This window comes from Neofelis nebulosa, chromosome 15 (assembly GCF_028018385.1).
Source record: "Neofelis nebulosa isolate mNeoNeb1 chromosome 15, mNeoNeb1.pri, whole genome shotgun sequence".
NCBI lineage: Eukaryota > Metazoa > Chordata > Mammalia > Carnivora > Felidae > Neofelis > Neofelis nebulosa.
Window position 1 is genome coordinate 43,732,291 of NC_080796.1, and position 25,872 is coordinate 43,758,162.

The window sequence follows — 25,872 nt, forward strand, 5'->3', positions numbered from 1 at the left end:
CACATACATTGAATCAAATATCTCTTTTCTATTCCCTCTTCTTTAATCCATAATGACTTCATGTTTAAACTAGGAAAATATTCTTCCTTATTTCTAATATTAAAAAACGAAAAATAACTCTGTGTATTCTCGGCAGAGTTATCTTCCTAAAAGAGATTATCTGATTTTGTCACTGTCCCCCAAATCCTTGATGGTTCCCAGTTGCCTAAAGAATATCATGCAAAGTCCTTAGCTTAGTAGTCAGGGTCCTTTAGTGTTTGGTGTCCTCTATAACTTTCCATTCTTATCATTGACTACACATCCCTACCTCATTATATGCCAGCCTTGTTTTTCCTCTTGCTTTGTTCTGAATGTAAGAAATAGCATGCTGTTTTGGAAAGAATGGAGGACATCTGAACTGACATGTCCATTGTTCTGCAGGACCTTGATCAAACCTTCTATTAACTTTCTAAGGCTCAGTTTCCAAATTTATAAAACTGGAAATGTGGGTAATAACTATTCTATGCTGTGCCCTAATCTCTACCCAATCCCTAACCTAATAATGCAATGAACATAAAGGTGTTTTCATTCACTGTAATGTGCCATTAAGTTGCTTATGTTAACACAGTGGTGGTGGTGATGAAGATGTAGAGAAAGAAGAGGGAGAGAGAAGGAATTCACGCACAGTTTATTATTCTGTTAAAATACCTGAATTGATTCATTTAAAAGACAGTTTTAGTACCTTCTTTATGCATGTTCTATTCTAGGGGCCAGGAACAAGCCTAAACAAGACAAAGTCATCTTCATAGATCATGTCTTGTGGTGAGAGGGAATAGATAATCATTTTATGTCTTTGTTTTTTTGTTAGCCATGTGACAGGGCATGACTAGGAGGGGAATTATTTTAGAAGGGACATGCTCAGACAAAGCCTCAGCGAGGGCAGTGTTTGAATAGAGATCACAATGCAGAAGAACCAGCTACCTGGGACCTGGGGAAGAAGGTCTCAGGCTGACTGAAGAACAGTTTACGCAAAGGGACAAAGGCAGGATACGCTCTAAGCTCAATCTGGAGAAAGTTTGCTGGCGGAGGGTGAAGGAAGGGTCTTGGCCAGATGTGAGAAGAGTTCACATCTCATTCCTGGTGCAGTGGCAAGCTTTTGGAATTTTGTAGTAGGAGAGTAACATGAGGGGCCCTGAAGACTGTAACCATGAACTTGTTTCGTTGTCTTCAGGATAATCTTGCCCAGTATTGTCTGCTGTTTTCAGGTTCTTCTTTGTCCTGGTGGTTGCCTTCCTTTGTCTCTGAGTGCCTCTTAGGATGTGCTGCCCAAAACTGAGCAGAGATACCATGAGATACACATGAGCTCATCAGCCCATAGAACAGGAAGTGTGTCACTGCCTATAATCTGTGATCTAGACAATTCTTTTGTTTTTGTCCCCTTCCTCCTTTTGTTTTGTACATGAATTTATGGGAAGTCAGATCTTCATTTAGTGCTTCTGTATTGATTTGGACAGAGGGTGTTGCTAGGGAGACTAATTGTAGGATTATATATATCCCTGTGAATCTTTTTTTTTTTTTTTAATTTTTTTTTTCAACGTTTTTAATTTATTTTGGGACAGAGAGAGACAGAGCATGAACGGGGGAGGGGCAGAGAGAGAGGGAGACACAGAATCGGAAACAGGCTCCAGGCTCCGAGCCATCAGCCCAGAGCCTGACGCGGGGCTCGAACTCACGGACCGCGAGATCGTGACCTGGCTGAAGTCGGACGCTTAACCGACTGCGCCACCCAGGCGCCCCTCCCTGTGAATCTTGACGGGTTTGTTTTTTCATATTATCAACCTTATAAATGTTACAGGTGTTAGAAAATCTGTTATATATATATGTCTACATCTTAAAATTTAAATGAGGACAAATCTCTCTCCCTTGAATCAAGCTTCTTGACAGTCTAGATAAATGGCTTTAGAATTTCTTTACAATGACCCCAGCAACATTGTGACCCCATAGGAACATTACCATATATAATTGAAGCAAAAGTTTCATGTGACAGTGTTTTATATTACAACTATAATGCATTCTGATATTGTCCTATTTTATTTTATTGAAAATAATGCTAGCTGCAACCTACTAAATTGGTTTTACAACTTATTACTTAGTAATGACCTGCAATTTGGAAAACACTGGTCTGTGTTTACAGTGCTTTCATGCTGTTCCATTTACTTAAAGACAGATTCCGATTTTTCTACCTACTCTTAGATATTCTCCTGAATTAGTCATTTACAGTGTTCGCTGTGTTTCTGGAGGTGGGTAATAACATGCATGGTATCTCTGTGCAATTTGCAAATCATTCCATTCCCTAAGATCCTTACACATATATGTGAGCTATAGATATGGATTATTCCCATTCCAGAATCAAAGAAATGGAAGCACAGAGAGATAAGTGGACTGTATAGCTAGAAGATAGTGAGTGGCCTACGGCTTCCTAACTGTGGGCTTACTCTCCCAACAGTTTATTTTTTTCACCGTGTCGGTACCTGGTGGCATTTTCTCTGACTCTATTAGTGTTTTCTTATTTGTTGTTGTTTATTTCCATCTGCAATTGCCTTAGTCTCCTCTGTACATTGCATAGGAACCCACATATGAAAGCAGAGTTTGCTCTCTCTCCTGGATGTCACTGCTCTTGATGCTCCAAGATTCAGAAATAAACAGGAAGTAGAGCTCTAGGATATTGAAGTCTGTGTTCATAACCATTCTGTCTACCAGCAACTTTGGCTCGTATTTCTAAGGAAGTGGCTCTTCTAAACTGAAAACTACAGTTGGGCCAAAATCTGTGAAATAGGAACATGGCAGTCAAGGTGTAGTTTTTCTCACGTCACAAAACACAGAACATACTTTTGGTACACTTACTTCTTAACTTACTCTAAAGCCTCTTTTCAGCAAATGTTCTGACTCAGAGGTAGCTTGCTAGGGGATCAAGTATCTTTACCTTTAAATATTGAAAAACATAGCAGAATACACAGAATAATTTTTATGTATTCCAGATATATGATTTTTAGTAAAATCATACCATACTACCCTTATTTCCTATAATAATGACCCAGAGGAATCCTCTCCTGTTATTAAATAGCAACAACAGTAACAACAAATATGTGTATAGCACTGATAATTTACAAGCAGTTTTAAAGCACATTTTCTCCTCTTTTCCTCAATATTCTAGAAGTAGATAGAATGGCTGTTATAAATTAAGAAATTGAGGTCCTCTAATACTGAACCTGACTTCTACTCCTATACCACCCTAGAATTCCTGATCCTTACTTTATATAATTTGTCTTTTCTCATTAGGACTTCTTATTTTGTAATATGCTATGTAATTTTTTTATATAAATTTAAAAACATTAACGTTTTAACTTATTTTTGAGAGAGAAAGAGAAAGAGACAGAGTGTGAGCAGGGGAGGGGGAGGGGCAGAGAAAGAGGGAGACACAGAACCCTAAGCAAGCTCCAGGCTCTGAGCTGTCAGCACAGAGACTGATGCAGGGCTCGAACCCACCAACTGTGAGATCATGACCTGAGCCGAAGTCGGATGCTTGACCAACTGAGCCATCCAGGAGCCCCTATAAAATTTTTTAAATGTTTATTTATTTTGAGAGAGAGCAAGCAAGCAGGGGAGGTGCAGGGGGCGGGGGGGGCGGAGAGAGAATCCCAAGCAGGCTCCATGCTGCCAGTGCAGAGCCCAATGTGGGGCTCAAACTCAAGAACCTTGAGATCATGACCTAAGCTGAAACCATGAGTCAGATGCTTAACCAACTGAGCCACCCAGCCACCCGATCTAATGTGATATATAACTTATTTGTTATACTTCGTCCTATTTGTCTCTGTCCTACAGCTAAAATTTAATCTTTATTAAGAAAGCATCCTGTGTGTTTTTGGTTTCCTGATGTATTCCAAACACCTAGAATATGGCTTGCACATAATAGATATTAAATATTGATTAAGTGATGAATGGGCTTAGAGACTGGCTGCACATCAAAGGATGAATTTAATTGAATGTATCAGTACATGTGGGTTAGATTATGTTGCAGTAAGGAGTAATACCAAAATCTCAGCTGGCTTGGCGCTAAAGCATATGATGTCTCATCACCCACTGTGGGCCTTGTGTGGCCCTCTCGGGCAGCTGCCCTCCTCCATGTAGTGACTTGTCATTTCAGGCAGCTTCAATCTCATGTTATCTTCCTATCAACATAGCTTTTTGTCAGCTTGTGAGGGTAAGGGAACATGGACAATCACGTACTGGCTCTTAATTAAATTCTTCTGCTTCATTGTAACACAAATTACAACCAATCTTGTTTTATTGCCCAAAACAAGTCTCGTGGCCTTACCTATCTCAAGGGAATGGGGTAGCATAATTCTCCCGTGTGGTCAGGAAGAGGAGAACCAGAAATAATACATAATAAATGTGAGCATTGTCCACGGCCATGAGATAAAGCAAAAATTATCTGGTTTATTTTGTCTGTGGTTTGTTTTGTAGCCTTTCTCTACTTGTTTGTGTGTGTGTGTGGTGTGTGTGATATATTTGTTGCTACTGCAACTAAAGCATAATTGACTCTCAATGGGAATGGTGAATAGAGAAGTAGCCATATATAGGGAATTTTCGTCACTCTAAGAGCAGAGAGATTACTATAATGATTATGATTTTTTTTCAGAGAAATTATTTTTAAATTTGGAATAATTCATGAAGCTCACTGTAGGATTGACCCCTCATGACTTTTCTCTTGATCAGTTAATCTATAGTTATCCCTGATGGATGTGTTTGTGATAGAGACCTTATTTTGGTCAAATTAAAAAATTTATAATAAAAATTATTACTTGCCAAGCTTCAGATACCAACTTGGATTAAGTGCCATGTAGCACATGAACTAATTTCTTTTGTATTACTCTAATTCAACATTAAGGTAGTTGTGATTACCTAAATTACAGTCATATCAATTAGTGAACAAACCAGATTTCATTTAAATTACGAAAGACCATATTTTATTCTTTTAGTCTTCTTAAGGTAAATGTATTGGCTTTTCCTACTTCCCCTGCCTTCCCTAAAAAAACTTAGAAAACATACCTCATACCATCCCAAAATAACCCAGTGAGTTTTAAGGGGTCGAACAATTTTCAAACCATATACTTTGCTCCTTAGCTCCCCAGTACCTAGTGTAGTTCTTGGTGTGTAGTCGGTTCTCAGCACATTGAATGTTCCAGTCTCCCATGCGATGCATGGATCATTAACACATTTGTATTTGTTTTCTATTTCTGCCCTAACAAATTACCACAAATTTAGTGGTTTACACTCTTTCTCCATCCTTACTTGTCAACAATGGCAAGTAGAATTCCTCTCACACTTTGAATCTCTCCTGCCCCTTCCCTTGCATATCTTACTGATGATTTAGGATAATCGGTCTGTTTTAAAATCTATAGCCTTACATTTGCAGAGTCGCTTTTGCTATGTAACATCTGATATACAGGTGTGACGCCAGAGGGCAAAGATTATGGGGGCCGGAATTCTGCTTACCACACACTATTTTAGTAGACTTCATGGAGAATCTTTTGTATCTTCCTCTAAAGACTGACGGATAGGATGAAGCTGTTTAAAAGTCAGAGGTTTAATGGAAGTTTGCATTGTTGAAATTAAGCACTTTCTTTTTTGGCAGATATTTTGACATCAAAATTTCACATTTTCATTATAGACCGTTATGGGTGTTTTATTGCACTGTGATGTACTTTTACTTTTAGGAAAGAATGTACCATACTTGACATAATATAAATTTTGCAGACAAGTTCTCTCTGTCATTACTATTAGTGCATTGGCAATTTTGTTTTGTTTGTTTTTTAGCAAAATTTTATTTAATCCTCAAGGGACTTCTCTCCTTAATACCAGTCCTGCTTCTTGAGTGGCTTACTCCATCATAGACTAGAATATAGGAGATAAAAAGTAATTTTAACAAAACTTAGTTAGAAAGGCCAATCTGCTCCAAAGGTATGTATAAGTAAATAAGGTTAGTTAGCTACCATTTAAGCAAATCTATTTGCTTCGGAGTTGCTTTTATTATTCACAGTGAAGTGTTTCCTGTCTGCTGCAAAGGAGAAAAATGAGAATAATTAGATTAATAATGTTGCAATATGGCACTTTTTTACTTGCTTTCCTAATGACCCCCAGAAGAGAAAAGATGGAGAATTTTCTTTTTGCATGTACATGTGTGAATTTAGCTATTACATGTGTTTGTTGTATATCCTGAAAATGGCATAGATTAAAAAAAAAAAAAAGGTAACTAGAACTCTCTGATACTGATCCTTGTGCTATGTAATATTTGAAACCCATTGCGGGGGAATTTTGTTGTTGTTGTTGTTGTTGTTGTTGTTGTTGTTAGGATTGTTTGAATTCCTCTTTACCTTCCACAAGGAGATAAATAGTTCTCAGATTTTGTGATGTTGCCAGAAGAGTAAATGCATGGCCATCCATCACTCAAGCCAGATATCAGAATTTTCACACTGGAGTCTCTTGAGTGCACAATTCATGTTCCCCACACTATTTCCAAGTGTGATATAGCTTCTGATTTCAGCTTGGAAAATTAGTGTTCTTGAATCAGGCATTAAAACAGTTTCATTGTTGGTGCCAAGTGCCACCTGTGGTCACATACTGGTTTTTCCCACACCTTTCCCTAGCACCTCTCTGTGGATTTTCTTTGGCTTATCCCCCTTCATAGTTTGACGTGGTTTGGGGCCATAAAGGCAGCATATGTTCAGTCAGTGCTATAGGCTACTTTCACGGATTTATTTTTAACATTCTGTCCTTTCTTGACTTAAATAATGGCTCTAAGAAGAAGCTACTATCTGATTTTAAACTGCATGTTTCACCTCTCAGTCACCGTAACAAGGATGTATTTGAAATAATCAGAGCAGCTGTTAGAGTAGTGGAATTTCCACATGTAGCCCATTGAACCCAGACCCTGATTCCTGGCTTCTCATATGTACATACTGACTTTTAGAAGGCTTCTCTACTCCTTTATTTGAAAATATACAGTTTTCTGTTGTTGTTTTGTTTTGTTTTTATTTTTTAAGTTATATTTCACAGTGGTCAGTTTTAATGGAATAACTGTTTATTTAAAAGCAAGTTTCAAATACCTGGTTTGAATTCCAAATCCACACCTTACCTATTTTGTGATCTTTGGCAAATTATGTGACCCCCCCAATGCCTCCTCTCTAAAATGAGGTAACAGTAGTAATATCTCCTGAGACCACTTCATAATGATCCCCATGTCACCAGCGCATGAGCCCCATGAGGGCAGGACTTAGTCTGTTTAGTTCTATCTCCCCAGCACCTAGAACAGTGTGTGCCTTATAGTAGGGACCCACTAAACATTTGGTAAAAGTTCAGCCAGATAATCCACATAATGCATTTACACAGTCCCTAGAGCAGGGTAACAATAACAATAACGTTTTCAGGGCCCCGGGGTGGCTCAGTCTGTTGAGCGTATGACTTAGGCTCAGGTCATCATCTTGTGGTTCTTGAGTTTGAGCCCCGCCTCCAGCTCTGCACTGACAGCTCAGAACCTGGAGCCTGCTTCTGATTCTGTGTCTCCCTCTTCCCTCCCCTGCTCGTGCTCTCTCTCTCTCTCTCTCAAAAATAAAATGAACATTAAAAAATTAAAGAAAAAACAGTAACATTTTCTGAGTTTTTCTCCCTCAGCATTATTAAAGCTCTTAAATGTCATCAGTTGCACTTAAAAGATGACAAATTTTATTTTAGAATTTTCTTTTGCAGAAGAAATACTACTCTACCACCCAGCCATTCTGTATTAACCGTAGATAATACTTACAATTAAATACATTTGGCCTCTCTCTGTTAAGTCTGCCAACATAGTTTCTGGGCTGATTTAAGATTATGAAGGAAAGAATGAAAATTAATTCTTATTCCCCGAAGTTGTGTCTATCTGTGTGTTTTTTTGAAATCAAACTGAGATATAAGATGATTAGGGTCCTTTTAATGTTCCCAACAAGAAAGGTTCAAAGCTTTCATTTCTGCAGTTTGCTTTAATTCTAAGAGAACATTTCTAAACTGAATTTGTTTGTTTGTACTCTCTGACTTAAAACACTCCATTCCACTTTCCTATGCAATAGCTTAAAGAAAAAAAGGACTATATTACTTTTTTCCATTTTGCTTCCCATCTGGATTTTTGTAGGTTTTTGTTTTGTTTTGTTTTGTTTTTTTATGAGTGCTGCAGAATTCAGAGCAAAATGGTCTCACAAATCATCTCTTCTTTCTCATCACTGCATCTTAGAGGTGAGGGAAGTGAATAAAAAGAGAAGTTAGTTAAGTGTTCCTAGCTAGTTAGTGAGGTAAGATGTGAAATAGGTTTCCTGATCTTTGAATGGTTTTGCCCTTTGAATGGTTTTGTTTGTTTCAAACAAACAAAACGAAATGGAAAAGAAAAAAAAATAGCAACCCAATCTAACCTATAAACAGATGCCTCAGTAGTTCTATTTTTTTCTCAATTCAAGTCTTTGCAGAAATTGTAGTACTAAATGTTGAAAAAATTCTGCATCTAACTTGTTCTGATAATATGGAAGTTATTAATTAATTTAGTCATGTATTCCATAGTAACATGTTAGCAGAATTTTTTGACTCTTAAGCATAATGTAGAACTTCTGAAAATCGGTCTTCATTTTGTTCAGGATAAATTTTAGAACGTATTTATTGTTAATAGAGTATATACAGTGTGAAGCTTTTCCCATCGTATTTGTATTTGAATGATTATCTTAGTATATTTCAAAGATCCAATAGCGTTTTTAGTTGTTAGCAATTTTCCCCTAATATCAGCCTTTCTCTGTTACTGTTTTTTCTTTTTTTTTTATGATGTTACCATCATTTCTTACTTTCACGTATGTCAGGAGGTCCAAATAAATATCTGCTATGGTAAGATATATTCCCATTTTATCTACAGCCATAAATTCTCAAAAGATTAGTAAAATTACACAACTTGCTGTCTCCATGTGCCTCAACACACAGTAATTTGCATGATCGTTTTAGTATCTAATCATACCATTCTATAACTCTCCCTTTTCTTGTACAGTTGTTAAGTCACAACATTCTTGAGGCAGTAGTAATAATAGACACAGCTGTTGTGGATTTTGTAAAAGGCTTTTAGGAAATAATTATATATCCATTAAATTTGAAATGTGGAAGACCTATCACTGCATGAAAATGTATTTCATATTTTCCTGAGCACTTAAATGTTTTGACCTCTCTGCTAGGTAGAGAGGAAGGATGAATCTGTTTATGTGATGGGGTGCAACCTCTCTGCTCAGTGTCAGTCAGTAGAAGAGCCTTGTCCAGGATGGAGGTGCACTTTAGGGAGCATGTAAGAGGGAGCGAGTGGAAATTCCCTCTTCTGCCGTGTTCCGCAGTTAATTATGATTTTATCCAATTAATAATTGTAGTGCAGGATACGCACTTTCTCCTCTTCCTACATAATGACTCTTTTGGAAATGTGTCAATCAAAAGGTGAGTAGCATCCTTAGATTTACATTTTAATATATTCAAGATCTGTATACCTGAAATATTAAAACGAAATACGCCTGTTTAGCCTAAAGAAGTTTGTTGTTTATAATATGAAGAGGAATCAGCATCTAAGTTTGCAGTGTCAATGTTAACCCAATACGTCACTTTTTGTAATGACCGCTAGCAGCTCACTCGAAAAGGCCTTTCTTCCCATTAAACTGTTTTACATTATAAGTTTAGCTCAGTCGAATACCCTCATCATTCTTTTTCTCTGCTTCCTTCACTTGTGGGTCGTCCGTGAGTTCAGTTGTGTTGCAGTTAAGGTGTTGTGCTGGGGCTAATCTCTGTAAAACGCTAGCATTTGTTCTTTTTCCCTATCATCAATCTTTCACACTCCTATCAAACCCCTAATGTATCAGCAGGTTTCCCAGAGCTACTGGTTAAAATTACCTTTGCTTTTGGTAAACTCTGAACCTTCAAGCCTCAGTGTTTTCAGTTGCCCCCTGTGGATTCCGTGAAGCCTCTCTCTGCACATTCCTCACTGCCACTCACTTGCTTTATGTCCTGAAACCAGGAGCCTGTGCAGAGCCCTCTTATTATTCCAAGTGTACCCACCACCCGTCCTTAGGTCGAGGGAGGGTGTAAATACCTCCAATAATCAGTGTCGCTGATGCAAGCTACAAGTGAAGGTGGTTGAAGCTCCCAAAGCTGGAGAGCTCATGTTTATTTTACCCGATAACAATTCAGATTGTTTAATCCTTGCTGTTTCTGAAAGTTTCTTAGCTTTTCTGACCCTGACAGACATTGGCAAACTTCCTTCCCTCGAAATAAGTACTACAATTAAGTAGGTTATTTCTTAAGGTTTGTCTTAACTAATCATATTTGACTAGTTCATATTTTATTTAAATTTATTTTATCCTCCTATGGTCCTGTTCTTTTTTCATTTCTTCGCTTTCATAGAAACTACCCTTTCGTCCATTGTGACTAGGACCCTCCATTCTTAGTAAAAATGGATTCCAGTACAGATAGGATTCCTTGTGGATACGTAGTTCCTGACGTTTTCACCTTCAGTGCAGTATAGTTTCCACACACAACTATTAGTTTGCAACCTTATTCTTTTGGAAAACCGACTCCTGCCTTTGAGAATGATACTTTGATTGTTGCTGTGGCTCTTCCAGTTGTCTCTGACTAAATACCCCTGCTCAGGACTGTGAGTTACAGTCTCATTAAGATTTACACTAACTGTCTGGGGAGTTTTTGAAAATTAATAGAAAAAGGGAAATGTCCTTCTCTCTGTGAGTAGCAGTATCTTTTTTGGTAGGTTTTCCTCAAGCAAGTAAAATTCTAAAATCTCGTTCTCAAACTTTGGGTCTCTATTTGGCAAAAAAAAACCCTTAGGCTAATGATTGTGAAGTAGCCATCTATATCTGAAATTGAAGATAGTCGCTTTGAATGTCACTTAACTGTTTTTACCTTTCAAAAAATAACTTACATGCCTTTGCTTACTTTTAAATGTTTAATAAATATTAATTTATTACATTATGATTTATAATGTTAGCATTTTGTAAAGTGGCCATAAAAAGGGGAAACATGTATAAGCACATCAAAAGAAACAAAAATAAAAATTATCTACAGTATCTTGTCTTTAAAAAAGTCTCAGTAGTAATAACTCAGATATTTTTCTAGGGATGTCCGTGACCTTTCACATATGTTATTGTGTAACCCTTTGATGCACAAAAGTCTGTTCTAATGTTTCAAAAGTGGTAGTAGGTAGGGTACTGAAGGGTAATGATTATATCATTCATAATTTTAAGAGCTACAACTGTGTTATAAGGAATGTTTATTAAAGTTAATGAGCATGATTTATTTATATACACTCTACTAAATCGTTATATATTAATGTTTATATTAAGTACATGATTACACCATCATGCTTGATTATTTGAGATATGCAAGCCGTATTTTTTTTTTTTAATAAAGAAATGAAGCCAATGTGAATCACTTGAATAGATTTTCTTGTTAGAATTCCTTGGTTTTACTTTAGTTATGCTCCCAAGAACCTCCCTGAATTGATCAAAAGGAAATAAAGTTCAACTCACCACACCCTTTTTAATATGGGATAGATGTTGCTGTGCTGTATAAGGGTCAGGGAGTAGAGGAAGTTAAAAAGTTTTAAGTATTCGCAAAAACCCTTTTCTGACTCTAATGAATTATTTTGGTGATATTTTCTAATCTAGAATTTTGTGTCTAAAATTTCTTACCATGGCTGCATCTTCATTTTTAGACTCCTTGTTTTGTTTGGTTTGCTTTTTGCAGTGGGTACACCTTATTACATGTCTCCAGAGAGAATCCATGAAAATGGATACAACTTCAAATCTGACATCTGGTCTCTTGGCTGTCTACTCTATGAGGTAGGTAATGTTGATAAATTCCGTATATTGACGTATTTTAGTTACTATAATATATTTCCTCTATTCTTGTACACTTATTTTATTTCTGAATGATGTTTAAGAATTAGCTTTTTAGTTACGAAAGGTTAATTCATTGACTTAGTAATTGTTTTTGTAACGGTAATTATACATTCTTGCACATTTATTTCCTCTAAATATTTTTAAATTGTTTCCTTCTGGTGAGAATTTTATTTTGAAAAATATTTGTAATGTTAATGTAATGTTTTTCTGCATATCTTATGTATGAAAATGTACACCTGAACATCTGTAAAATAACTTGCTTATCCATGCATAGCAGGGGAAGTATAATGGAATGGATTTAAAACATGAAAGTATGGTGAATATCTTTTTCAGTACTCTTTCACTCTTACGGAGAGGAATTCAGCTTTAAGGATAGTAGGTAAATAGATAATTTTTCTAGGTCATCACTTAATTTTGTTTCTATGAGTAAACAGTTGTATTGGTAAAGCTTAGTGAAATTCTCTCCTGTTCTACTGGTGATAATTTATGAAAGGAAAATGGAAATCATCTAGGTAGATCCTCTAGCAAATATTGCCATGCAGTGATTTGGATGGATAGAAAAAAAGCATACTATGAGCACATTTTACATCCACATTATAGAGTAATGGTATGAAAAAGCACTCAAGACTAGTGACTTCTGTAAATTTATGTTTTAATCGAATGGTATAATTTTCCTAGTGACACAGGCTTTAAGTCAGAGCTGTTAATTAAAGGTTAGTCTACATCTAAGTAACTATTTTAATAAAATAAAATGAAGGAAAATAATACATGGAATCACTTTCATGTTTTAACATACGTAAAAGAAATCTAAAGTGTATAGACAGAAGCCACTGTATTTCTTACTCTATATTTTGTGTTCCTGTCCTCCTGATTTAAATGAAATATATGATGAGATCATGTATTTTAATTGCCCACCTATTACTTGGAAGTAAAGCAGCAGAAGGTTTATTTTTTTAATGTGTATCATGATCTTTAATTATATATTATGGTTTATACTTTCAAATTTCCTTAATTTAAGGAACCTGAGATTATTTATTTTTTTCTTCCAACTAAAGTGACTAATGACCACTTTAAAGAATGGATTTTTAAATATTCTTAGGTAACATTCCTAGGATAATTTTTATTATGAAAAATTATGAATCAGTGATATGACAAAATATGTTCTTATGTATGCACTAGAGATTAAAAGAGATTATGCTCACTAATTTGATACAATGCTGAAAAGAATTGATTTTGATTATATTAAGTTGCTACAATGTTTAAATACCACTTTGTACATTTTTAAATATTTCATATTTGTTTAGGTAACGTTAGATTTCTTTATGTCATAATCTTATATTATCAAGGCAGCATTTTCCTTTTAAACATCTAAAGGTAAACAACAAATTGGTTTGCACTAACAAGATGAAATTTAGCAATGAAAGAGAAAAAGTTCAATTAAGGTAATGAAGGTTTTTTGAGAAGTTCGTCTGATTCTTTTAGGGTCACTAGACTCTTATATCAGAACTGAAATAATTCTTCACATTCTGGATTTGCTTTGAGAGGCAGTGTCTCATTTTTATGTATTTTTAAAATGATCACCAAAACAGAAATTATTTCTTTGGACACTCCTACATCCATGAGTTTTATGTGTTGTGGACGATTTTGAGTTAAAAGTATTTATCATGGTAATGATAGTTCTCATCTCAGTAAATTTTCTCAGTTCCTCTGTGCAACTCATGTGGAAAGAACTAAAATTTTTCTAAAGATTTAATTTACCTTTATGTTCTGTCTCCTTCCAGTTATGTTTCCATATAATGTTAATAGAAATACCCAGCAATTAATCTTTCAAAAATTGGCCACAACCTCTCTCAGACATTTTATATTATATCCCACTAAGAATTTACTCTTAACAATGAAGGAGCAGGAAGCTTTTTTGAAAATGTATTTTAAACTCAGAAAATTAGACTTTCAAATATTCCTGAAACCTCAAAAAAAAAAAAAAAAACTAGCAGTACAGTTTTAATTGATATGCAACAAAGTAGACTTTACTAATTAAAATCAAGATGCTGTGCTTTTGCTACATGGACCTTTACATGGAAAAGTAGGTTTTACACATTTCCTTTATTGTTCAGTGCAGCAATTGCATCCTTCTAGGGTTGTAGGTTGGTGGCTTACAGTTCAAAAAAAAAGAGAGCTGCCACCAGCCCCGAAGACAGACAGTGGGCTTTCGTCCCTCCGACACCCCCAGAATACTAATCAGGAAAGTCAGACCCTGGAGGTCAGGGAGCAAGTCAATCATTCTAGCGATCGTCTCAGTGTGGAGGATCAAATTAGCCTGAAAAATTCAGCTGCTGGGAGGAGAGGGCGAGCAGCTGTCAGGGGCAGCATCGAGATGCACTAATGAACCAGATGAATAGTGCAAAAGCTTGAAAATAAAAACAGGACAGTTGACATTTTTCATCTGTCAAAGCAGGAGATGCATGAAAATATACTATTCCTGTTTTAACTCCTTAGGGGACATTCAGATTGGTTTTTTTTTTTTTAACTCTGCAGTATTGAGACAAAAGTGCTGTAATGAACTCCTAACAGAGGATAATGAATATATGTACATTTACGTAGGGTTTTTGCAAACGTGGAAAGACTATAGTTTATATATACGGTGTATTTTTTTCTAAGGTGGCATTTATAATTCTCTATCATAAAGTGTCCTTGCATTTTAAACCAAACCAGAAAACATGATCATTCTTGATAGCGCCTCTTCGAGAAATTTCCTCTCAGATGGAGGGTGTTATATGTTTAGGGCCATTCGTATTGTTTTTACTTTTTTCTCCTCATGTGGAACAACCTTTCCTGAGGTGGTTTCATATGGGTTTATGTAAGTTTTATATAAAATGCAGGCTGGGTAAAACTGTGTCAAGCTACTTTGCAGGTTTGATTTCCAGTGCCGTCCCCTCCTCGTTTAAGGCTGCGAAGGAGTTAAAGCTCTGTCTGGAGCACCAGAAGACAGATGAGAGCCATTTTCAGCTTGTCCTGTCCCCACTGACGCTCACTGAGTAGCACAGCATGGACTAGCGTGTTTCACACACACTCTGCCTGTCTGGGGAATGTACACATTGTCCTTCCAAAATCAAACTTATTAGCACATGTAGAAAAGGGTGACTGACTTTGGGGCAGCCTCGCACTCTGTGTTGTATTCTTGCTGCTGCGGTTCAAAGATTTAGAAGGTTTTGAACAGGATGCGAACATTTTAAATTGAATTTTTTAGTTTGTAACCCTGCTTACCACAGTACTTGCTTGCACTTTAAATGTCAACTTAGAACCTTGTCTGAAAATAAATTTAAATCCAATAATGTCTTTTTCAAAGTTGATCATTCTTTGAGTCTTTTTTTTTTTTTTTCTGGATAGAAATCTCATTTGGATGCCTTGAAGGAGCCGCTATGACTCAGAGAGGTTTTGAACATATTTAGTATTTTTGAGACATTATCGAAAGAAAAGAAGTTCTAGTTCATTGTAAACTACTTGAGAATCAGTTATAACATTCAGATTGGAAGGCATTGTTTTTCTTCTCAGAATAATCCTTCCCTACAGAAACTGTCATGCAGGATGAAATGCTGTACATTCTACTCCCCAAACCATTGCTTAGATTATAATTCATTTTCAATTTCAGTTTCATTTTTGTGATATTTTGACCATTGCATGGTTGTTATATACCACTGAGGTCTGTTTAGTCATGAGATGGATTGGTTGTTTTTTATGGCATTATATTTACAAAGCGTTTTAAGTTTCTTTATGTTCTTTTTTCTTAATACTGGGGTATGTCATATGTGTATGTATGAGTGTGGTGTGTGTGTGTGTATAAGTACACACACACACACACACACACACACACACACACTAACCATTTCTCCCTTAAGGGATTTTAAATGTTGACAAAAATAACCAAAAATTGTAATAAGATTTATAGAATTTACTCAATAATTCTCAGAAAGGAATATTCATAAAATCTAAATGCCCCAAATAACTTTATTGAAAGTATTTGTAGCTGTTTCTACCCCCTGTGTAATATACTCGATGAAATCTCATTTAAAAGTTACCATATAACTATATCAGTTTCATTGGGAGCATTTTACAGATGGCTGCGTTACAGAGTCCTTTCTATGGTGACAAAATGAATTTATACTCGCTGTGTAAGAAGATAGAACAGTGTGACTACCCACCTCTTCCTTCAGATCACTATTCAGAGGAAGTAAGTCATTTGTCGGTCCATGTGTTTGTCTGTTGTTCATTTTGCTAACGTTCGCATTTTATTAAGAAAAAAAATTTTTTTTTTTAATCCAGAAACACAAATGACAAGTATGGTGGCAGAAATTGCACTTTTCATTCTGTATTCCTTCTCTTGGAGACTTACTGTTTAAAGGGTTGACTCTGCAGTTCCTAAAGTGGAGTAGAACACAGCACAGCATGTGGTGTGAAATTGGTCAGTTCTTAGGTGTGATGAGAAGGGTAGCTGACTTTGCAGCATACTGAACACGGCAAAGGGCAGAATCTGTGCTCAAACCCCGGCTCTCGTTGACCAGCATGGCTGGTGCCTTCTTCATAAGGCAACTGGTCACTCTCACAGTCTCAGACCAACAGTTACAACTTTCCATTTTGGCAGAACTTCCTCTCATCCATGTTTTCCACAATTTGAAGCATACATCTTTTAGCTTTACGTGTCTCTACCTTGTTCTTTCAGAGTTACCCTCCCTCCTTCGACCATATCTAACCTGTCATTGCCTCACTGTCGCCATCAAATCCCTGTGGGAAATGTTTTGAGGTTGTCATTAGTAGACATGTTAAAATGTATATTGGGTGGGATTGAAAATTTTAGGAAACTTTACTGTATTAAAATCTGAGTCTGAATCCTTGTCTTGCTTTGGTGGTTCATCGAAGTAAGTTGCTTTGGCTCTACCCAACATACAGTTTTTTTTTTTTATTATTATTGAACAAAACCTCTCCTATTTTAGCCCAGTACATTTTGCCAGTATTTAAGGAGGAGATAGGCAGAACAGCAATATCTTGGGTAAACTAAATGTGTTCACATAACTCTTTTTGGAAAGCTTACTGGGGAACATACCCAGAGAAAACACTGTCTTGAGTTAGGACATCTCATCCTCTCATGAGCAACAGATTTTTTGCCCAAGGGAAATGGCAAGGAGCAAAGGAAAATATAAAACAATTATAACATTCACTTATTAGGTAGTCTTGTCACTCTATCTTGAAATGAATAGCAATCGGTTTTAGTTTTATAGAAGGAAAATTGAGTCAGTGTAACTTGAATAATAAATCTCTCTAAAGAATTTTTAGCATGTGGAAAGCATTTGAGGGCCTAGAATGCTGTAAGTACCTTTTTTCCCTGTGGTTTTGATACTAATAATCACTTGATGCCTGTTGTTGTTGTTGTTGTTGTTTGTTTGTTTCATAGCCTTTGTATTGCGGTAATTAAAAATAAACTCTGATAAGGCAAGGATGATGATTTAGAAGTATTAGCTTTATTTGATGTTAATGCTATTATGTTAGCCATTTTTAATTACTATTTTGGGTATGGAATATAAATATGGCATTTCACAAAACCAACTTCAGAATGATAGGCCTGGAAATACAGTAGGGTGTGAACAATAATGCAAAATGATGGCAAGAATGTCAGGGGCCGTTCTTTGTTGTGTCATTCATGCTGTCTTCTTTTTTCCATGAAGCGCATGAATATTTCACATATCTGCATCCTCATCCCCTATTCTTCTTGACTAATTTTCAGACTGTCTGAATTTGCATTTCACATGGTAGCTGATTAGGAGATGCGGAGTGCAGCAGTGAAGCCTCAGCAGGCGGTTACCATGGTGACCTTCAGCAGGATTTTAATGATGATACCACTAGTGGTTCGTTGAAGTCGGCCTGCCTGCAGGGCTACCTCACCGCAGCTAAGTGTGAAGTTGGATATGCGGATTCTCAGCCAAGGGGCAGATATCAAAGTCTGGCCCAGATAGAAGGTCTCAGAGTTGGGAAGGGAAAACAGATTCCACTTTTTAGCTCACCCTATATAGTCACCAGTTTCGAAAAGAGATATAAAGCGAAACATGTTGTATGGGGTACTTTCCAAAGAAGACAGTACAGTTTCTTATGTTGGTAAAATCTGTCGTGATGCTGTGGTGAAATAGAAGGCTATTAAACTAGGTAAACACGGAAACGAATTCTTACTAAAGAAATGAGGTACGAAAAATACAGACTAATAATGTTAATCGAATCTTTTCAGTTATGTGGAAAAGTTCTCAGAACAAGAGCTTTGAGATGCAGATGTGCTAATAAATATTTTCTCTCCTTAAGTAGGAACTCTGTTTGTAACATAATTACTCAGGATTTATGGTAGCAAAAAACCTGAGCAGCTTTGATGCTGTGATACTTTAGTGGGATCTCAAATATTTCCTTATATAGTAGGCTTTTTAGATCTCTTAAAAGTTCAAATTGCCATTTCATTTTTTAGCGTGAACAATGAAAAGTAAAGCATAAAGTTTCTTAAATGACCAACTCTTAATTAAAGGACCAGTTCGCTAAGTGTCCATTCTACAGCTAAATCGGTAGCAGGCTCTGTAACTGTCTGAAAAATAAAAAAAATTAAGGAAATTAATTTCCCACTAAATGCCTATTAGGAAGCTTATCAAATTGATTTTAGCTCCTGCTGCATTATTAAGGCTGCGGCCCAAAGAGGTTTTGAAGGGAGAATTTCATGAAAATAGTAGCTGTGCCCACCACCAGCCTTGATCAATAGGAATAAGGAACTCTATAAGATTTGTTTCTAGGTGTAGTCATTCCAGTTAGAAGAACTCAGCATTTAAAAGCTTGGGGTGTTTTTTATTTCATATATTCAAGCATTACAAACCAAAAATGAGAAATAGTGTCCTTTGGAAAAATAAGCCCGGGTGCCAAATCTTTCCTTTTGAATGATACTGTTATCATTATGTACAAATGATTAGGACTATAGATTGAAATATGTCAGCTGTACATGAATGATATTGGGAGGTGTATATTTTATAGCTTAGTAAAACATTTTTGTTTATAGCAAACAGTAGCTTTTGGTGTTCAGTGCTCTTTCTTTTTCTAGTAATGGTCTCATTCGTGTATCACTGGGGAACTACTGTATTTAAAACCATAAGAATCTTGAGTTGAAAAGATAGATATTTTTCCTTAGATATCTCTTAGGTTTAATTAAACTTGGGATTGTTGGTGTGCAATTAACATCCGTGAAGTTAAAATGTATTGAACATTTACTATATACAAGGAATTATGACTCAAAAGCGCCCTTGTAATCTGATCCTGGCTTATCTATCCAGACCTACTGATCACAGGATACTCTCTTCTTTCCCTAACTGTCCCAGTGCAGGTTATCCTCAAAGGTCCATGAATTTCCACGATTTTATGGATGCCGTTTCCTCTTTCTGAAATCCCCCTTCCCCTGTTCTTTACCAGGCTAACTTACCTCTTTGAAGCAAAGCTTGGGCATCCTCTCCCGCACTAAGTTTTCCTGCTACCCTTTCTTCTCTCCCCATACCCTCCTCCCTTGGCAATACACTGCATGGCAGTCCTTTCTTTGCACACAGCCCCCACCTCCCACCCCCAGACTGTCTAGCTCCTGCTCCGGAGTAGCAGTAACTGCTTTTTATCTGTATCTCTAGGGCTTGGCATATTAAAAAGGTTCAGCCATTGAGTGATGGAATGAGGAAGTGAAAGAGTGAGATTAAAGGAATAAATGAAAAAATAAGTAAATGCACCAATTATTTGACAATTGGATGAATGAAAAAACTTCTCCAAAGAACTTTCTTTCCATCCAGTGAGGCAGACAATTACTCAAAAGACAGGCCAGAATCTATGATTATTTTATTTTATTGATATCACCCACCGTATGATTTTTTCATTCTTATCAACAAACAGCATCATTTCTGGAAATGCCCAGTGTCCATTTATTGGAAAATAAGACAAACAGATTTTTTTTTCCTTCCATTTCAGTATTTAATTTCTTTGAGAGTCACAGGAGTGGTCATCAAAAGTAAGCATTTTCACTGTTCTCTCAGTTATCTCATGACTCTTAAGTTGAAAAACAACAGCAAATAGTTATATTGACAGTTATTTACAAAGGGTAAAATGTGAGTCTGTGCTGAGTTCTTTTTAGCCAATACATTTTTTGAACATCTATAGCATTAATATCATGCAGAATGGAAATTCTGTCTCTTTCAATACTTTTTGTTTATTGTAAAAAATTCTTAATTAAGTAGAGAAGACATGGCAAAGACTGAACAGAATTGTACCTTGGCAGTTGCTTTTGGGAAGCTTGTCATCATTTTAGGTTTGAAGAGATAAGTTTGGAAGGAAGTTCTGGGAAGTTGAGTCAAGGGTTTGCAGACAAAAGTGAAAAATGGAAATAAATAGGGAGAATAAAGGTAACCTTGGTTTGAGAAAGTAGAAATTAAACTCAGGATTTGAAAAAACAATGCTTTGTGCAAAAACAAATTTAAACACCTATATAGAGCATGGGTGAGAGGGTTGAAACTTCCTGAATGAAATCAGCTGTATTGTAGCAGCACTTGTCCATCTGTGCTGACTGCCAGAGCAGATATTTACCAGCTTCCTGGTCATTTCAAGGTCATTGTAAATAAAAATGTTCTACTTTTGTAGAACACAGTATCTGTCAGTATCTGTGGTTATCTTCTAATTATATTTTTGAAAACTTGCTAACTCAGTAGGGCTCCTTTTTTTTCATTTTTATTTTTTTAATATTTATTTATTTTTGAGAGACAGAGGCAGAGCATGAGCAGGGGAGGGGGACAGAGAGAGAGAGAGAGAGAGAGATACAGAGTCTGAAGCAGGCTCCAGGCTCTGAGCTGTGTGGTAGCACAGAGCCCAACGCGGGGCTCGAACTCATGAACTGCAAGACCGTGACCTGAGCTGACGTCGGAAGCTCAACCGACTGAGCAACCCAGGCGCCCGGGGCTTCTTCTTTTTATACACGGAGAAACCAAAATATAATTTTGGAAATGCAATTATTGAACCTGTAATCAGTTTTCAGATCATTGAATGCTTCTCTTGTTCATTAAACGTGTTTGTTTTGCCACTTTATGTCTCCAGCTCACAGATAGAAAGGTGTCTGTTCTTATTTAAAATCAGTGAATGGGACTCTACTTCTCAAGTATGCAATTATCTTCTAAAATACCAACCTAAAAGATCACATCCAATCAGAGAATTAATGGAGAATGAATGAATGCTCATAGACTTTTACCTCATAAATAACAAACTTTCTTTTTTACTTTAACCTCCATTCCAGTGCCCCTCCTTTTTTTTTTTTTTTTTTTTTTTTTTTTTTTTTTTTAAAGAGAAATGTAGGGTAGGAAGAGGGGGTATTCCTCTGCCTTTCTGCGTTCCCAGGAATAGTTTACCCCGCTTTACTTAAATGCATGAAGAATTTCCAGCACCATTTTTGTTATTCTTGAGACAAGCATTGATTTTTCCCGGGCATTTAAAATATAAAGATTAAAAAGTACAGTGCTTTTTCTATGTGTGATTATGTATACATAACAATAATAAAATATTTAGTTGAACTGAACTGATTTCAGATATTTATAGGTTCTTGCAGAGTATAAATATATTTACATGGCTTTAAACAAAATTGGAATAGTGATTTTTTTTTTCAACTGAGAAATCACCATTTTTTTTTAAGCCATGTAAGAACTTTCCTGCTAAAGAAATAAAGGCAGTGACATTCTTCCCATTTCACATATGAGCAAATAGAGAGCCAGGTAGTGCCAGAGCCACTACCCGACCAGGCACTGTTGTGCCTCTGCCTCATGGCATCCCACTGCGCGTGCTACAAGGTCACACAGCCTGAAGTAAACTCTCGGGTGTTGTGTGAGCGAGCGCTTCATGTTTTCCTTCCATTTTTCCATCTTTCTTTTCTCTATTTTCACCCACCATATTAATCTGGAATCTCCTTTCCTCTGCCTTGTGGTAACCAGGTGGGAGGAGGGGCAGGGCGTCATGTAATAATGAACGAAGGAGGAAGCTATTTGCGGAAGGATAGCATTCTTTTTACATATTAGAGTATGTGGAAACTACACATGTAAGATACCAGATATATGAGTCCATAATCTACCAACCAAGAAGTGTTACAGTTTGTCACAATTTTACTAATAAGAGAAAGTTTATTTTCCAAAGAGTTACCCTTTAAGGGTGAGTGTTAAATGAACGCCTTAAAAATTATAACTGAAGTTTTTCACCTAACATTTATAAATAACTTCTGTTTGTATCATATTTAAATTCAGAATATGCTTAAAGAAGCTCATTTTGAAGTTTGAGTCCATAACAAAAACATGACCTTTGTTTTAGTCATAAAAGAGCTGCTGCTTTGTGTATATAAGGCAAAAAAAGATGAGAGTCTCAGGGACAGATTATTTTCACATACTTTGAAGTTAAACTAAGTTTATAAAACTTTTTTATTCATTGGAGCAGTCTACATAGTTTTATTTTATAGTTGCCAGATTCACAACTTTTAATAGAACTATATATATTCCCTGGAGTTGTTAGTCAAAATTAACCCATGTTATTTAAATTTGTGCTGGAGGAAACTTCCTAATACACGATCCCAGGAATATTTACATGAGAGACATTCAATTAAATGGCACAATAAATGTTTGGAGCTAAATCTGCTTTCACGGATATCTCTGTACTCCTTATAATCATGTCATCCAATGCTAAGTGAGATGAGACTATTTATAATAATAAATATATAACTGTGCCATTATTAAGATTAACTTAACATTCAGTGTTATCTCAAACACTGTTAATAATGTTTGATTTTCCTTCTTAAAAAATGGGTTCAGTGAGTTAGCTGTTCTCATCATTTATAATATCAGTTGACCACCTTAGTTAGAGTTGCCATATAAGATTAGATCTTTAAGCTTTGAATGTTCCATTTTTGTTTAAAAAATATATTTAAGTAGGCCCTTTGTTCACTTATGCTTCAGAAGTGACACGGGGGACTTGCTCCTTAAAGACATGAATCCAAAACGGTGCCCTATATTTCACATCTCCTGTGGGATCCTATAAAACCGTGTAACTTTCTGTAAGACTTTCACAGTTTTCAAAAGACACACTGAATGATCTTCAGTTGTGAAATATAGACATTACATTACCTTATATCAGTGTAAGATTGCTTTCTTTTCCTTTCTCCCTCTACCCCCAAGTCAATCACTGGTGACGCTTTGGTGTACAAGTTGGGTACGCCTAATCATTTTGTATAAATATCTAAAGCTCCGAAATATAGTGTACTTTAATGTATTAGACCCACTTTGGGGTGCTAAAATGTGTCCTTGGGTAGATGGAAATTGGGTATATCTGGGAGGCTGATATAACATAATTGGTCTCAGAGGGATTAAGATGGGGGTGAAAAAGAAACACTACCAATAGCACCAGTCTTTATTATTCTATTGAGAATTGTGTTAGTGACCTAAAGCTATAATGCACAAAGAGCCCTATTGTTATTACCTGTACGTGACTGAACTTGATATGTAATTGGGTTATCGCCCTGCTAACAATGACTGTTAGCACTCTCTTCTTTTAAATATTTCTGGTACTAACCCATATGCTTTGATATTTCTTTGGAAATACATAAATCAATATATATTGGTATTTTCTCCACTTCATTGAAAACAAATATTCATTAATTTCCATATAACTGTGATTTCATAATCCTTTAGAAATGTCGTAGAGAATTGATTTTATTTTTGCTCTATATGCTTTTACTCATTTAAATATTTCTGTATTGCTTTTTAAATTTCCCTTAAGCATCTGAATTAAACAGTTTTCCTTCTGATTTTGTAAGGCTTTTTGTGTAATCAGACCTCTCTTGTGCCTTATTTTTAACGTGTTATATAAAACAATTTTTTAAAAAGTACAATTTTTTACAAACGTGTTAATACAAACTAAAGAAATTTTTGACATAACCTAAACCACAAAAAGTTTCTTTACTTACCCCTATTTATTTTTATCAAGGTTGTAACATCTGCTGATTTTGGCATTATTTCTATAATTTAAAGGAATAAATGGAAAGCTAACTCCCTCAGATGAAACACAAAAATTTTTTGAGCAAGTTGCCTAATGATGTTATTAGAAATTGAAGCCTGACACACAAGAATATATACAAAATTCTTAAAGTTACTGTAGGAATGTATGTTTCCTTGAACATGGTTAATGGTATTGTACTTAGGACTTTTGCAAAATATTAGATAAATGTTAAAGATTTTTACCTTCTTTTCTTCCAGAGGTTTATAGGAACTTTTTAAAAAGTGTAAAGACTAACATTGAGGGAAACCTCTAAGATAATTATTTCATTTTGATTATTTAATGTCTGACTTTCTGAGAGAAAACTTGTTAGAGAGATTTTTTATAATTCATCAGTTACTATGTAAATTTGTAATCTGGCATAAAAAATCCCATGTTAAAATTCAAGTACATTTTTTTGTTTGTTTGTTTGGAAGGAGTTATTGTCACTTTAATGCATGAGTAGGATTGGAAATAACATTAAGGGGCACCCGAGTGGCTCCGTTGAGCATTCCAACTCTTGATTTTGGCTCAGGTCATGATCCCAGGGTCGTGGGATTGAGCCCCACATAGGGCTCCACTCTCAGCATAGAGTCTGCTCAAGATTCTCTCTTTCTCTCCCTTTGCCCCTCTCCCCCACTCACGCTCTCTCTCTCTCTCTCTCTCGAAAATAAAAAAAAAAAAAGAGCATTAAAATTGTCACACTAATCATAATACTAATCCTAACACTTTTTGTCATCATTTAAATGTATCTCTCATGGATAAAGTAGGCCTGTATCTCATTGCAAGTTTTTAGAGCCCAGAAAAAATTGGGGGGGTTGCTTTTTGATTAGAGTTGGCCTATGAAATATGAGGACATATCTGTTGATTTAGAAACTAAATGAGCCAGTTTTAGAGCTAGCATCTTTTTGAGAATCAAATAGTCTAAAACCATCTTTGTCTATCTGGTAGGTCTCCCGCCTTTGTGCAAAGGTGGCTGTGAGGGAACCTGCACATTAAGATTTTTCTCAAGCAGTATATATAACACAGTAACTTTAAAAGCCTGGGTTCTGAAGCTAGACTACTTCAGTTCAAATCCAGGCTGTGCTCCTTACTGCCTTTGTGACCTTCCTCTGTAAAATGTCATAGTAGCGCCCACCCCATGGAGTTGTTAGGAAGACTGAATCGTTGAGCCGTGTAAAAATGTATAGGATAGTGCCTGATTCATGAGAACAGAGTTGTTATGGGGACTGAATTGTTAAGCTTTGTAAAAATGTATAGGATAGTGCCTGATTCATGAGAATAGAGTTGTTATGAAGACTGAATTGTTAAGCTTTGTAAAAATGTATAGGATAGTGCCTGATTCATGAGAGGAACTCAATATATATCAGATTTTAGGAAATGGTTTTCTCTCCACTCTGATACTAAATAGCACATAGTTGAAACCCCAGAGAGAGCATATAGAGATCTTTTGATCTGAAAATGTTCAAGGGAACTATATTCCAGTTTTTCACTGAAAACCTAGAAAAAATAACTACTAGTTGTATGGAGCATCTATTATCTCAGTAACATGACCTCTAGATGTGTTGACTGGCTGCAGAAAGTGAAGCAACGAGTAAGCAAATGAACCTGATCTGAGTAGTTATTGAACACCTTAAAATTAGAAACTATCTGGCAAAGGTAAGAGTTTTTCCTCTTCCTCTACTGAATGACTTTTAACCTCTTTCTGTTGTCTCCTAATGTTATTCCTTCCTGGTTTCTAACATGTAGGTGACAGTTTTATCCTCCTAGCCATTAT

At 36.0% G+C, this 25,872-nt stretch overlaps 1 protein-coding gene across 2 annotated transcripts in view; it reads left to right on the forward strand.

The window, feature by feature from the left end:
• NEK7 (NIMA related kinase 7) overlaps nucleotides 1–25,872 on the forward strand; it is a 160,343-nt gene that overhangs the window by 123,238 nt on the left and 11,233 nt on the right. For both annotated transcript variants that reach the window (XM_058701298.1, XM_058701299.1), the window contains 2 exons: nucleotides 11,839–11,933; nucleotides 16,108–16,221. In XM_058701298.1, the coding sequence (XP_058557281.1) occupies nucleotides 11,839–11,933; nucleotides 16,108–16,221 (209 nt within the window). The remainder of the gene's footprint in view (nucleotides 1–11,838; nucleotides 11,934–16,107; nucleotides 16,222–25,872) is intronic.